Source organism: Zingiber officinale, chromosome 6B, assembly GCF_018446385.1.
Source record: "Zingiber officinale cultivar Zhangliang chromosome 6B, Zo_v1.1, whole genome shotgun sequence".
NCBI classification, from domain to species: Eukaryota; Viridiplantae; Streptophyta; class Magnoliopsida; order Zingiberales; family Zingiberaceae; genus Zingiber; species Zingiber officinale.
The window spans coordinates 51,931,684-51,947,315 of NC_055996.1; the positions used below are offsets into that span (position 1 = coordinate 51,931,684).

General features: G+C 43.7%; 1 protein-coding gene across 1 annotated transcript; it reads left to right on the forward strand.

Moving 5' to 3' along the window:
• Positions 1–13,078: 13,078 nt before the first annotated feature.
• On the forward strand, positions 13,079–14,515 carry LOC121990170 (senescence-specific cysteine protease SAG39-like). The gene is made up of 2 exons (XM_042544367.1): positions 13,079–13,585; positions 13,665–14,515. Exons 1-2 carry the CDS (start codon positions 13,129–13,131, stop codon positions 14,255–14,257), a joined length of 1,050 nt encoding a protein of 349 aa, XP_042400301.1. The 5' UTR covers positions 13,079–13,128; the 3' UTR covers positions 14,258–14,515.
• The last annotated feature ends 1,117 nt before the right edge of the window (positions 14,516–15,632 follow it).

Here is a 15,632-nt window from a genome sequence, read left to right on the forward strand (position 1 = left end):
GTTTTTTTTTAAATAATTAGTCATCTCACTCAATCTAGATTGTCAATCAGGGAATCCTATAATTGTTGTGAGATGAATTATTTTTGAATTTAAGAGTCTGGTTTAACTTTGTGTTAGATTCAGGTTTAGCTTTGGGTTCAACAAGTAAACATTCTTTGGATAAACTTCTGGGCTATGGTGAGTCACTCGGAGCTCATTAAAGTAACCATGTCATCGAGGTTTTTCAAATAGTCCTACCCATTGAACTTAATACTACTCCTTGGTCTAACTAGTTAGGATCCATTTAAGGGTAGATTCGGTCAGTTCCACTTGGTCAAATGCACCAAGTTGAAGCCATATCTTCCTAGACATGCGATGCCCAAGTTTTCCTAACGTACTATCATCCAAAAACTTCACCAGTACTGTGGGTCAAGTTAAACCTAGCCCTTTTTAAACTAGCCTTAATTACCTTGCCGGGTAATCTATTCTTGTTTTACCCATTTCGGGTAAATTAGGTTCAGTTACCCTGTCGGGTAGTTCAGTTAGAGGTGCCAGCTAGTTTGGATCCACCATCTATTTTTGAATTTTGAATTTAGAATTTTAATTTCAAATTTTTAATTTTGATTTTGAATTTTGAATTTAATTTCGAATTTTTTAATTTTGATTTTAAATTTTGAATTTAATTTTTAATTTTGATTTTGAATTTTGAATTTAATTTCGAATTAATATCGTTTTCCTTTTAGCTTTCCCTGGATCATAGCCTAGATTTGGTCTATCGAGGTAGTGTATTTGATCCTTCGGAACCCAGTATTGGCCAAGTTCAACTTGATTGATTAATTTAGACTTGGAGACCCATGCTTGGACTAGTTTACTACCTTGTTTGTTTATTAAAGATAAATAAGATCTATATTTTTTTTACTTTTATATCCCAGTCCAGTTTTGTTGTAGACGGTTCTTTGTGTTCCAAGAATTAGGTCCAAATTCTTGGATCCCAGAGAAAACCGTTCTAACATATTTTTTAAGTCTTTTACCTGATTTTTCAAGCTAGAGTTTTCTTCCTCAAGTTTTTGAACTTGAGTTGAATTTCCAGTTTGAACTTGATCAGGTAAGGAATTAGTGTTTGACACTTCTTTAAGGATAGCTACTTCCTTTAGAAGTGATTTAATCCTAAGGTTTGATTTAGCTAGTTTGCGAAGTAAGTAATTAACTAAATTGTTAAGCCTTGGAATACTTACATTGGATTCTGGCCCTTCTGAAACGGATGCGGATCCATGGCTTTGCTCGGACTCAGCTTCTGACTCGCTCTCGATGATCTGGTCCCAGGCCATCAGTGCTAGTAGACTTGTTTGATCAATTTCATTATCGTCGTCCTCTGAAGAAGATTCGTCCCAAGTTGCTTTCAGGGCCTTCTTTATTCTTTGCTTTTTGGCCTCCTTTTGGTTGGGACAGTTGGCTTTGATATGCCTCTTCTGGTTGCACCCGTAACAAGTGACTTCGAATTTTACCTTTGAGTTCGGTTGGACATCCCTGGACTGAACTGCCTTCTTCAGATCTTTCTTGTTGAAGCTCTTCTTCTTCTTGTAGAGCTTCTTCACAAGGTTCACGAGTTCGCTGGTCAGTTCATCCTCTGAATCTTCTGAGTCAGATTCGTCTTCTGATTCCGATTCAATTTTTTGCCGTACTCTTGATTCTCGTGTTCGACTCGTACCTACAACCAAAGTAATACCCTTCTCGGATGGCTGTGCATTAGTTTGTTCATGAAGTTCAAATTCAGAAAATAACTCGTCTAACTTTAAAGAAGATAAATCTTTGGAAACCTTGTAGGCATCTACCATTGATGCCCACAACGGACTCCTTGGAAAAGAATTTAATACGTACCTTATTACGTCCCGATTTTCGACTCTCTGTCCAATTGCATGAAGAGAGTTGAGAATATCCTGGATGCGCGCGTGCAGCTAGCTTGCCGTCTCACCTTCCTGCATTTTTAAATTATACAATTTATTAAATAATAAATCTCGCTTACTTACCTTGGTTTCCGAGGTGCCCTCGTGAAGTTCGATCAGTTTCTCCCAGAGTTCCTTTGCGGTTGAAAAGGGACCGACTCTGTTGAGCTCCTCCTTGGTAAGACCGCACTGGATGGTGCAGGTAGCTTTGGCGTCGGCTTCCACCTTTTTGATGAAGGCTGGCTCCCAGTTCTCACAGGATGTAGGCTTACCGTCTGTATCAGTTGGTAGTTGAAGTCCTGTCTTGACTATCATCCAGGTGTCGAACTGGATCTTCAGATATATCTCCATTCTCCCCTTCCAGTATCCGAAGTCTTCTCCGGAAAATAGTGGGGGACAAACAGTGCTATATCCTTCTTATTGAGTCATTTTAGACCTAGATAAGCAAAAATAGAAAGATCTATTCCAAGACTATGTCTTGGATTAGTAGTGCGGGAGGAAAAAATAACGAGCTCAAATGGTATTGACCAACTTTGAGCAACACTGATTAAAAAAAATTAGAACTTTAGCTAATTAGCTAATTTCTAATTGACTCCGAAACAAAATACCACGAAAAAACGTTTTGAATGGTGGTTGCACCAGTTCAAAACAACCCCGCTCTGATACCAATTGTTGGATCGAGATCGCGCTAGAGGGGGGGTGAATAGCGCTCGTGGCTAAATCGTACATATCGGAATCGAAAACAGCGTTAGAGTAATTAAAGCAGTGGAAAAAATAAGCAAGCACACAAGAACATAGGTCGATTTTACTTCGTTCGGAGCCTAAGGCGACTCCTACTCGAAGGCCCGCGATCCTTGATCGCTTCCGGTGGGCAACAACTATAAGCTCGATTATTACAAACTAAGTATTACAAGAGATGCGATAAAAGAAATCTATACCGACGACGAAAACGAGAAATCTCGGAGCTCTGGGTCAACGGAGACTTGTAGCAGCACTTCCGGGAGTCTTTTGGAGTAGCACGTTGAGTAAAGAAGACTTGGAACACGTTAGTTTGAGCTGCTGGTCGAACTCCCTTTATAAACAGTGTTCAAGGCGCCTTAAACAAGCTCCAAGGCGCGCCTTAAACCTGAATTTTATCCCGATTTGCTCGCTGGGATAATCTTTTGACTGCCACGACCTGAAGGAGCCTTAAACCCATTCAAGGCGCCTCCAAGCTGTCTAAGGCGCCTTAAACCCCTCCGAGGCGCCTTAAGCCTGCTCCTCGCGCCAGCTCAGGATTTTGAACCCGAGGCGCCTCTAAGCCCCATGGAGGTGCCTCAGACACTGTTCATCCGAGGAAAATCATCGTTATTTTGTACCTGCAAGATATGTTAGTCCCAAACAACATCCTGCAACACAAAGTTAGCACAAAATAACATCATGGATAATAAAGAATATTTAAGACAGTCTCCGGACTATCCGGGTCTGACTTCGGATTTCCAACCGGAAACCCTAGGTCAACCCGACGCCTACTGTTCCCTCTACGAGGAACGCGTCCTCACCTACTCCACTCAGGAGATTTACCTGTTGCCAGTACGATCCTCCAGATCGACTGGACTTTTGCTCAGCACTTGATACTTCCGGACTTTCTGCTGGACATCCGCTTCCCGGCTAGTCCAGTCTTTCATCTGGCTCGCGACACCAGGACTTTCCACCTAGGGTTACCACCCCCTAGGACTTTTTGCCTGAAGTCATCGACCTGCCAAGACTTTCCGCATAGGGTTACCACCCCCTATGACCTAGGGTTACCACCCCCTAGGGTTTTATTCCTTTGCCTAACCGCAGTTAGGACTTTCCTGAAATCCTCAAGTAGACTTGTTAGAATACAAAACATCTTAACTTTGAATTCTTTGCCATTATCAAAACACGAGTTCGATCGTCGGATGCTTCCCGCACCAACAAATAACAGCGTATGCACGGATGGTCACCCCGCCCACCTCTCTGCACCATGACCCCTGTATGGTCGAGAGGCCGGATCAATGACAACTGTACCACCCAAAGGCCGCCACTCCCACGAGTGACCGGATGGACAGGTGCTGAGTAGCTAACTAGCTACACAGCGAAGGGGGTCCCTGCTGCTCGTACTCCAACTACCACTCACCCGAGTGGCCGAGTGCGACACGACAGGACAAGCGACATCAACAACAGCTACCACTCCCTCGAGTGGCCGAGGATGCGGCATGCATGCAATGACATGATGCGAACAATGCAACAGTCATCATATATATATATAAGCATAAACGGGTATGCTACATGAAGCCAGCATGCTCAATATCGTACATAATAAGCAACAGTCAAAACATACAAACATAGTATCTATTATCTGCTACTGATCATGGACAACAACAAGAGACTGTATAGATATGGAACGAATTTCTCAAAGATTGCGTGGAAGTATCAAGCGTAGGAAAGTAAGAGTGGAGTAAAGGTAAACAGTCCTTATCCCAAAATAATTCATGCACTAAGGTCAAAGTACTAAAAGAAAACAAAGCAATAAGTACCCGCCTTTATACGTAGATCGTGTCCAAATCATCTTCTAGTCCGTGAAATTGCATCGAGCTCAAATCCTATAATTATATGATATAGGAAATTTAAGAATCTATTAATCAATAATTAAACCCTATTGATTAATTAATCAACTTATTAATTTATTCCTCTATCTATTGATTAATTAAATCAATCTATTAATTAATCAATTAAATAACTTATCTATCACAATCGATTAACCCAATTAACGAATCAAGTACTATTCTGTAATCAAAATTACTAATCAATTCATAGATTAGTTGAGTTAAGACACTTACCGTAACCTAACATGAAATAATAAACTTAATACCTCATTAGCTACTTCTTCCTCGGCAGCGAGGCGACACACAGTGCCGACATCCATTACAGTTGGCAAAAGCTCGAGTGAGCAGCTGTGGTTGGCGGCGTCCTCGACGAGGACAGGGAAGACCGACGGGGCTATGGGGCTGCTCGCGTTGGCGAAGGGGTAGGAACAACAGTGGCCGCCGGTCAGCAAAGGAACAGACGCAACGCCTACGTCAGCCGATGGCGTGGCTAAGGAGTGGTGTCGGCGGTCAGGCGCACATGTACTGCTATGGGCAGAACAGGGGCTGGCGAAGTCCGACGATGGCATCCGATGAGCAGGACGATGGCTATAACAAGCTGCGGTGTGGTGCCAAATGGAAGGCGACACAGTGGCTCGAGGCTGCGGCAGCCCACCGAAATGTGCAGCAGGGGTGTCATCGCACAGCGTCGTCGACGATGGCAGCGTAGTCGCACAACGGCAGACGGGAGGTCAGCACCAGGAACAAAGGAGACGCGGTGGAGGCAGTCACGCGGAGGCACAACGATCGCACAGGTGATCGCGGCTGCTGCTCTCAATGGCTGGAGGATGGGTTCTTCGGCGAATGGCAGGAAACACGATGGTGGTCGGGCGCCGTCAAGCGCACAGCGCCGTGTGCGTCGCGAGGAGGAAGCGACGATAATAATTCCCTTTTTTTCTCAACTTAGGGTTTAATAAAGAAAAACCTAACCTTATAATCAATCAACTCCTCGTTTAAATGGATATTTTAAACAGGCTTTTCTTTTACCCCCATAAAAACTAAAATAATTTCTATAAAATCCATAAAAATTCTAATAAATTCTATAAATGCATATCATATTAATTTCGGATAGATTATCCACTAAAATATATTTCTTTTCCTTAAAATAGTCTATTTATGTTAAATTTTAATTATTTACATATTTATCTATATTTTTGGGTATATTACACGCACTTCACCTTTTCATGCTCTAGCCAGTCCAGAAGCTCCATCGTACCCTCCAGTGTTTTGAACAAGGCTTGAGCATCCCATGGTTCACTGGTGCCTGTGAAGTTCTCGGGCTTGATTCTCTGCCACTGGATCAGATAGGTTTCTTTCCTTACCTCTGCTGCTGGGGCTACTGGTGTTGTAGGCTGGACTGGTGGAACCTCTATAACTACTGGGGTTGCTATGTTTGGTTCCGGGGTGACAGTGGGAGTGTTCTGTTGATTAGCCTTTAAGGTGGCTATCTCCTGTTGCTGTTCTGCTAGCTGCTTCTGTAACTGAGTCACTACTGCTATAAGGTCTGGGGGAGGCACTGAACTGCCTGCCTCATGCTGGGGCTCAGTAGCTGGTGCCCTTCTAGCTGGGCGTCCTCTTGCCATTTCTAAAGGAACAAAGGACATACATAACTAGAGCATCATGTTTACATAGCTAATACTATCATGTTAGTTACTATCACAGATAAGCATACTTTAGTTATCTACAAACATGAAAGCAATAAACATAACAAAGTGAGAGGTATTCTTACTTGGAAGCTGCAAGTTCAATGCTGATGTGTGTGTAGGAAGTATGAAACTTTCTGCTCTGATACCACTCTGTAACGACCCGCCTTCTACTAACTAGGCTGTAAGGCCGGACCATCACAATATGCTGGGCTAAACTATATCCATGACCATTACTAAGTCTAGGTGCGGAAAACTGTACCAAATTAAACCTTTACTAAACTAATACCATTTCTTTATTCTACATGTGCTAAGGGATGCAATCTAAGGTATACTTGGCATATCTTGCATCCCCTATGGTCAAGGAGCTGAACTACAAGGTCTCTTGGTCGAAACCCAGCTTCCCAATCGATCCAGATTGAACTCAATCGATTGCAAGCTGTTGAATCGATTTGTGGATCGATTCCGATCGCTACTGTGCTCGGGTTAATATTCTGGATCGATCGGCTGATCGATCCAGACTAGCCAATCGATCCATTGATCGATTCCAGAGCTCTCTGTTCGCGGGAGCGATTTCCCCGATCGATCGAACGATCGATCCCCAAACTCTCTGTTCGCGACAGAATGCGACTGGATCGATCGGCTGATCGATCCAGAAGCTTACTGTTCGCGGAACCAGGCTCCCAATCGATCCACTGATCGATTGAGGGCCCCCAATCGATCCACTGATCGATCTGATTTCATATCAGAAGTCTGATTTCAGCACTGTTTCGTGCCAAACTCACATACACAAGTTCTAAAATAACTGGAAAACATTCTAATAGCAAACAACTAACATTCTAAACATGGTTACTAACAAGCTAAGCAGATTTTCTATAATTTCATGCACTTAGATAACTAAATAAGCAAAGAGTAACATGATAAGAAAACACTAAGTTCTTAAATGTTCTAGTTCTTCCAAGGTCTTTATTCCAGGTTCCATCCACACACATCTTCATCGCATTGCCCTCCAGCCTCCGCTAGTCCATCCTTCCTTTACCTTTATCTACAGTATAAGGAAAGAGTATCTGTAAGCTTTCGCTTAGTAAGAAACCATCTACCTCACAAAACATGCATACGATGCAATTTATGCTTTGAAAACATGATATTTGAAACGTGTGCTGAGCATGCTAAAACATGGCATTCCAATATACAAAACATAGGAACCAAAATAAACTGATCATGGCTATAACTGAAATGTCAATAAGCAAGGACTAAAGTGAAACATACTGAGCTAAACTAAAGCTGAGCTAAAACTGATTTTAAAATATAATCACCTAACTGATTGTGAATTTGAAAGCTATTATCATACTAGATAAAAATACATAATCATGCTGCTGATGGGCCCGGCATCTGTACGTGCTATGCGCGCATCCCTAACTAAACCCGGGTTTGCAAGTCCCGAATTTAGTAGGGTTACTAGGTTATCTGAACCTAGGGACGACTATGGGAGCCCAACCCAATGGATATCTAATCCAGTACAGTGCCACTGAGAAAGTAAAATACTGAACATAAGCTAATAATTCTTGTATTGCTTTTACTAGGGTGTCTAACCCAGAACTAGGTTATCTGAACCTAGGGGCAACTGTGGGAGCCCACCCATTGGACGTCTAGTCCCATAAAAGCTGTAGCAGGACTAAATAAGTTGTAAAAATGCTTCTATTGCATTCATCTAAGCTATTAAAATGCCTATGATGGCATTTAACTGAGCTAAGCATTTAATCAAACGCTTGATGTGCGCTAATTCACACCCTATTACTGAAAATCTGCATACGGCTAAAACAATGCATACAAACATACGACTAGCTACTTATACTGCAGGTGAGGGGTTTCTTACATCCTGCGCTAGATTTCCTTACGATCTGATCGCTAGATTTCTGGTGGAGAAGATCCCTTCGTCAATCTCCTCGCGTCTACGTGTTCTTCTCGTGGAGAGGAGCGTCCTCGTGCCGAAGTTGTCGCCGGAAGGTGCTCTTGGAACCCTTGGGACGGAACCCTAGCCTCTCCTTGGCTTTGGCGTGAAGAGAGGGTGCGGGAGAAAGGGGTTCGGCGGTGAGGGTTTGAGAAGAGAAAGTTCCCGATGCAAAATAATAACTCCTCACTTAAAGTCCCTATTTATATTAAGTGGGTAATTCGGCCCAACTCAAATATAAATATAACTGATTCCCTTTCTTTTCAGCACGGCCCTGCTGGGTTCAATTGGTTACTAAAGCTATCTATAAGACATAGGGCCTCCTAGGTCTCGGGTTCAATTCCCGCGTAGGCTATTCTATGATTCTATTTATTTTTGCTACTTCTGCTACTCTAAAAATTCTGTAAAAATATCCTAAAATTCCAGAAAAATACAAGGATATTTCTGATAATTATTTTGAGAATTTTCGGGCGTTACACATGTGAATTCTTTGGGACTTCGAAGAATGTAACTAATTGTAAAGACATTTTGATAAATGAAAAATGTCATGATCTAATCAGTGTATATGTCTTTGTTACATTCGAATAAAAGTCTCGATAAGCATGTTGGCAGATTGAGATTGGTCCACTCATATGGACAATCATCTCTATTTGTTAAGTACAAATAAAGGTAAGACCGTTGCTTATGGGACAGCTTATGTAGCTGTGAATAGAGACATACCCATAAATTAAGGTTGCCTTGATAAGTGTGTCAAGATGAGATCATTTGTGTAATGATTGGAATAAATGCACCCACCATTTACTGAATCTGCTTAAAGGCCAGATTAGAATTCATATGTTGAATTTAGGATTAGACATTAGGTATGTATAGATCAAAATCTGTACGATATTAAATTTGGGGAAAACATGCACTCTTTTTAGTAAAGAGAATAACATCGTAGCATGTGATTCATACCATATGTGCTATGGCGACAAGAAGGGTAGTAAGAGAATGAATCTCTGCTTCTCTACTATGTGAGACCCTTGAAATTATAAGTTAATCTCGATCTTACCCTAAGTGACTATTTAGCTATCTACTTGAAGTTCTAATCAGTGTCTGTTATTTTAGCATGTTTCCTATTGGCTATGGATGATTCGGTCTATGGAACATAACTAGGAAAGTGACTGATTAAAATGAATAGATTCTAGCTAAAATGGAAGATTAAGATTGATTTACATCTGTGAATTTTATTCATTAGTACTAGTTACATTTTTAGTTCAGTACATAAAATGTAATTGTGAATAATTTGTTTGATTGGAGATGTTGAACATGCTCTTGACATATAGTTAATATGAGGGATTAGAGATGTTCATAATGATGTAAATAATTTAATCTAGGGTAAAGGTAAGTCATTTATGTCTCTGATTCGTTCTATGGACATTTGTGTCACTGATTCGTTCTATGGAGCAGCTAAGTAAGGTGTGACAATCTTCTTAGCAATTGAATGCTCAATGTGCTTGTTGTCGCACGAACCATTTTCCTTAATGTATGAAATGGATGTTCTTACTTGGTCTTTGTAATAATTAATTTTGCTCTGGTCTTCGTGACTTGATCCTCATAAAGTCTACGTGACTTATTTGGTTTTTGTGACTAATTTTGCTTTGGTCTTCGTGACATGATCACCTTGAAGTCTATGTGACTGACATGGTCTATGTGACCTTATGGATTGACTTGGACGAGTGGGAGATGTTGGGTGTTACAGGAGATAAAGGGGTTCGTCTCTCTCGTTGCTGCAAACGCCTCTTTGCTACAAATGCCAAGGAGACAAAGGGGCGTCCTTTCCCCTTCATCTTCCTCAACCTTCCTATAAATGGAGCGTCCAAGCAATGAAAAAAAAAACGCAACAGAAGGTGATGCGAAGGTGATCAAAGAGGAGCAAGCGAAGCTGTGAGGTGATTTGGTCGAGCAAAGGAGAATGTCCAAAGGCTGGGATTTGGCTCGTGAACCTTGAAACACTTTCCGGTTACTCGTGATCGTGTTTCCGACAGCAGCGACGTCCGGCGGTTCTTCTACGATTTCTTCGGGAGATCACTGTGAGTGGTTACCGCTTAATTTCGATTTTGTTTCATGCCCTCAAAGAACTAACAAGGATAATAGTTGATGACAAAGGATTTGCTTCCTGGGTTATTATTTGATGAGACTATTCTAAATTCGAGGATGAGTTTTTTTAATATAGGATGATTAATACAGGAGGAGCTGAGCTTCAACTGACCATAACTTTTAAATCGAGTATTATAACAAAATGATCTATTGTGTGTATCGAAACTCATTTAAAAATCTATATTTATTATCTAGTGGAATTTATAATCGATCATGTTTTAGGTTAAAAAATATCATTTAGGATCTTTTAAAGGTTCCGAACAACACATTTTTTTTTTTTAGTATTTTTTGTAATTTTAAAATTTTAAGTAGTTAGGATATTTTAATGTTTTATAAGTTATTTTAGGGTCGAAGGGCGAATATAAACGGCTATTTAGTTTTTTTTAGAAATTATCTTTTATTATTAAATCAAATAGATCTTATTTGGTAAAACTATTGACGACAATTTCTCTCAGTTTATCAAATTTTTTTTTATCTGATTTCCTCAATTCCTCTAAACTACCGCCCGTAGAATAACGTGGCTGACGTCCACCCAAAGAAAGCCAGATGTGCTTACAAGTTGTAGGTTGTGTCTTTTGGGCTACAGAATGCCGATACGAATTCATCTGTTTATTGAATTGGCATAACCAAAGAAAGCAGTGTATGTGACCCCTTTTTAAAGAGAGGAATGTGAAGAGTGAATCTTGGAGCACGCAAAGACATTTAGGAAAGTGTGTCATTTATGGAAAATTGGCATAATCAAGGGTTGGAGAACGGATGCGCATGCGGGAAAATACCACCTATCATTAGCATTTATGGAAGGTAATAATTCTGAGTGGAGTATTAGGAAAGGGGCTAGCAGTTAAAGAGACATACAAGCAAGGGTCAGTAGCCAAAGAGACACAAAGGCCAGGTCAGGTAAGAACAGGGCTTGGGTCTAGTCAGTCGAACTAGAGCCTCCTTCGACTATACTTGAGGGGAAGGCTTGTGATACGGTGTATGATGGAGCAGTCGGATAGCTGACGTGGTCAGAAGTCAAGTTTAAGGGATGGTCAGAAGTCAAGCCAATGTGGAGGTCAGAAGTCAAGCCTATATGGAGGGCAGAAGTCAAGCCTACGTGGCGGTCAAAAGACTGGCCAGCCCACGTGTAGGCCAAAGGTCAGAATTACAGAGCGGTCATGGTTGAGCTTATGGGGCATTCAGAAGTCAGGCCTACAGGGCCAGTAGGAACTTGGAAGGTAGGACGTATAGGTTATGATAGGCGGCTTAAGGCTCGTAGGTCAGGACTCACAAGATAAGACAAGCATAACAGGAGACATGGATCAAGACGTACAGGTCAAGAGACACGGATTAGGACGTACAAGGCGGGGTATACGGACCAAGACGTACAGGTTAGGATAGGCGGCTTAAGGCTCGCAGGTTAGGGCTCACAGGAAAAGACAAGCATAACAGGAGACACGGATTCAGACGTACATATCAGGAGACACGGATCAGGACGTACAGGGCGGGATATACGAACCAGGACGTACAGGTTATGATAGGTGGTTTCAGGCTCGCAGGTCAGGACTCACAGGATAAGACAAGCATAACAGGAGGCACGGATCAAGATGTAGAGGTCGTGATATACGGATCAGGACGTACAGGTTATGATAGACGGCTTAAGGCTCGCAGGTCAGGACTCACAAGATAAGACAGACATAACGGGAGACATGGATCAAGACTTACATATTAGGACTCACGAGATAAGACAAGCAAAACAGGAGACACAGATCAAGACGTACAGGTTAGGGCTTATAAGATACAGTTACGGACTTACAGGGTAAAATACGGAGCAAGGCCATGCATACAGGACAAAACTTAAGGAGTGACAAGCAAAGGCCTCGACTAGCAGGGCGGTAAGCGCAGGTCTGGATTTACCGGGATCTATCTAATGGCAAATGTAGGGTTGGATGCACAGATCTGGATTTACGAGGAGATAAACACAAGTCAGGGAATGCGCCAGGGAATGCAGGTTTGTGTCCATAGGTCAAGATTTACGGGTACGAGGATCCAGGCCAAGGTTAACAGACCAGGGAGGATACACATTATACAACAATCGAGCCAGAGAATCGTAATAAGCTATCAGAGAATAATCACCGCATGTCAGAGAATATGCTAACGGTCTAGGGCTTATTGCTCGTCGATCCCTTGGAGGGGCCGTGGAAACTTTTCCAGGAGGGGCCAGATCAACTAGGCATCTCAACGACTTTCCGTCAACCTCGAGGATTGCACAGTCAGTCTCCGTCCGACTCAGCTTCCGGACGGGATCAGCGTAGAATAACATCCTTTCTAGTGTTACTATAGGAAGTGGAATCGGGGTTGCTTGTTGCGGTAATATCTCCTGAACGATCTCGGTTATAATTCGAGCTGTCTTCTGGTGTAGGAGTGACTTCCTTCATTCGAAGCACATCCTCTTCATGTTCGTCTTCCATATCTAAGCCTTAGCTCGGATTTCTAACTATTTGAAGTCCCTTTCACTGGATGCTCCATGAATAACTCCGATTAATTGTTAAATGTTAACTAATTATCGACGTCTCAAATCAAGAACAAACTCTGCGTACGATCTTCGCAAAGAAGAGACGCCTGTTGGATCTCGATCACGATTAATCCAGTAATTACGGAGTCTTCCAATTAAATTAATCTCGCAACGCAACGTATTCCACGGCACGCAGCAAGAACAGAGCAGAACAGAGCAGAACAGATCTATAAATGGTCGAAGCCCGTCGCTTAATCTCTCACTAAGCTTGAATTAGTTGATCGATTAACTGATTAATTAATCACTTGTAAAAGCGTTTCGAGAGCAGCTGATGGGTAGAATTCCAGCCGCCGCCTTCACCGTGAAGCAATGCCTCGTCTTGGCGGCCTTGTTCGCTGTAATATCAAGCACCGCTTGGGGGCGCAAGCTAAGTTATCCAGAGAGCATGTCCATGGCAGAGAGGCACGAGCGGTGGATGGCGCAGCACGGGCGCGTCTACCGCGATGACGCAGAGAAGCAGCGCCGCTTCGACATCTTCAAGTCCAACGTCGAGCTCATCGACTCGTTCAACGCCGCCGGCAAGCACAAGTACTCGCTGGGCATCAACCAGTTCGCCGACATGACCAACGAGGAGTTCAAATCTTCCTACACTGGCTTCAAGAATATGATCGCGGCGAAGCCGATCAGGAAGGGAGGATTCATGTACGAGAACGTGTCCGCGACGCCGAAGAGCGTCGACTGGAGGACCAAAGGAGCAGTCACTCCCATCAAAGATCAAGGGCAGTGTGGTATGCATAATTTGGAGGAACAATAATTTAGTTAATTATTGCTCCAACGGAATCTAATTCGTTTGCTCGAGCAAAACAGGATGTTGCTGGGCGTTCTCGGCAGTGGCGGCGATGGAGGGCATCACCAAGCTCACCGCTGGCAAGTTGATCTCTCTCTCCGAGCAGCAGCTGGTGGACTGCGACGTCCACGGCGAGGACCAAGGCTGCAACGGCGGCCTCATGGACAACGCGTTCGAGTTCATCATCAACAACGGCGGCCTCGCCACCGAGACCAAGTACCCTTACCAGGCCACCGACGGCACCTGCAGCAAGCAGAAATCCTCCCCCTCCGCCGCCGCCATCAGTGGGTACGAGGACGTGCCTGCTGACGATGAGGCGGCGCTCCGCAAGGCCGTGGCCCACCAGCCGGTGTCGTTGGCGATAGAGGCCAGCGGATCGGCCTTCCAGTTCTACAACGGCGGCGTCTTCACGGGGGAATGCGGAACTGATCTCGACCACGGCGTCACAGCGGTGGGCTACGGCGCGACGAGCGATGGCAGCAAGTACTGGCTGGTGAAGAATTCTTGGGGTGCCGATTGGGGGGAGAACGGCTACATAAGGATGGAAAGGGACGTGGATGCTAAGGAAGGGCTGTGTGGTATCGCCATGCAAGCTTCCTACCCAACTGCTTGAAGTCATTTGTCTATATATGTATATATATCTGCATGCGTGCATCGCTTCTCCATCATATATGCCTGGCGTTCAAAGACCCTTTTGTCATCTACTATATATGTGATGTATAGGCGTGTCCAGAGAGACATGTGTGCTTGTAAATGTATGCGCATGTGTAGCAAGATCTGAACATGTACCACTTACTATATGTTGCATTTGCATTGTCTGATCCAAAATTTTATAAATGTTAATGCTGCCTAAGCTAAGGTTTCTATGGTTCTTTTTGTTTTATTGATGTAGGATAAGTTGCGTTGGGGTTTGTGAGGCCCTAAATGTGCTAAGTCGATTCAAATTTTATAGTGTTCATACTTTTTGATAAGATTATCGATGAGATGCTAATGCTGTCTGATCTTGTCCAATAGTCGATGAGATAAATATTGGAGATGTGGTGTTCTTGTTGACGTCCTGTGGACTTTACTCCGACCTGCAATATAAGTAGCGTCAGTATCGAGCCATGGAAGGGGTCCCCGGCGACGGCTCTCTGACGCTTAAGTCAGTCTTCGGCGAAGAAGAAGCAGCAAAGAGTAGAGCAACAAGAAGACTGCCGCGTAATAGTAAAATATCGCATACCTCCGCCGATGCTTGGACCCCCTTTATATATAAAAAAGGTAGATCCGCTAAACCCCCTTTATATAAAGCTCCTATAGCGCGCGTACATGCTTCCCAAGGCAGGTACGCGCCCTCAAGCTTTCCCTGAAAAGACTTGTCAGTAAAGTGTCCCTGACACAGTACCTTAACAGGCCGAGCATATCTCTGAAGTGACAGTGGAAGCTTCCATCGTACGATCCTGTCTGACCATGCCGCATGTCAGCGGCACTAGCTCCCAAAAGGATGTCCAAAGATAATATGTTGTGATTGTTGCTTGGCCGAGTGGAATAGGTGCTCAGTCGGAATTCCGTTGTCCGCGTTTTGTCTGTTGTTGGGCCGAGCGGGATAGCCGCTCGGCCAGAATTCCACTGTCCGTATGTTCTTTTGCTGGGTCGAGAGGAATAGCCGCTGGGCCGGAAGTCCACTGTCTGCATGCTCTATTGCTGGGCCCAGCGGGATAGCCGCTCGACCGGAAGTCCACTGTTTGCGTGCTCTGTTGCTGGGCCGAGCGGGATAGTCGCTCGGCCGGAAGTGTCCGCGTGGTCGGCTGATGTCGAGTTTGCTGCTAGGCCGAGCGGAAGAGCCGCTCGGCCCGGTTTCTACATACTGCTCCCTTTGTCGTCCACTTATTTGAGCGTCGGGTGCTTGGCTCATGGCTGAGTCAAAGGTGATATCGGATCGGGCCTTTCTCTTCCCGATCGGGACATGCTAGTCCGATCGGCAAAGACTTCTAAGCATTGACTGTCTT

What these genes read in the sequence shown, in the direction of transcription:
- LOC121990170 (XM_042544367.1), top strand. Translation starts at nt 13,129, where the DNA reads ATGGGTAGAATTCCAGCCGCCGCCTTCACCGTGAAGCAATGCCTCGTC. An exon ending in CAAAGATCAAGGGCAGTGTG is followed by an intron (nt 13,586 to 13,664) that starts GTATGCATAATT and finishes CGAGCAAAACAG; the next exon opens with GATGTTGCTGGGCGTTCTCG.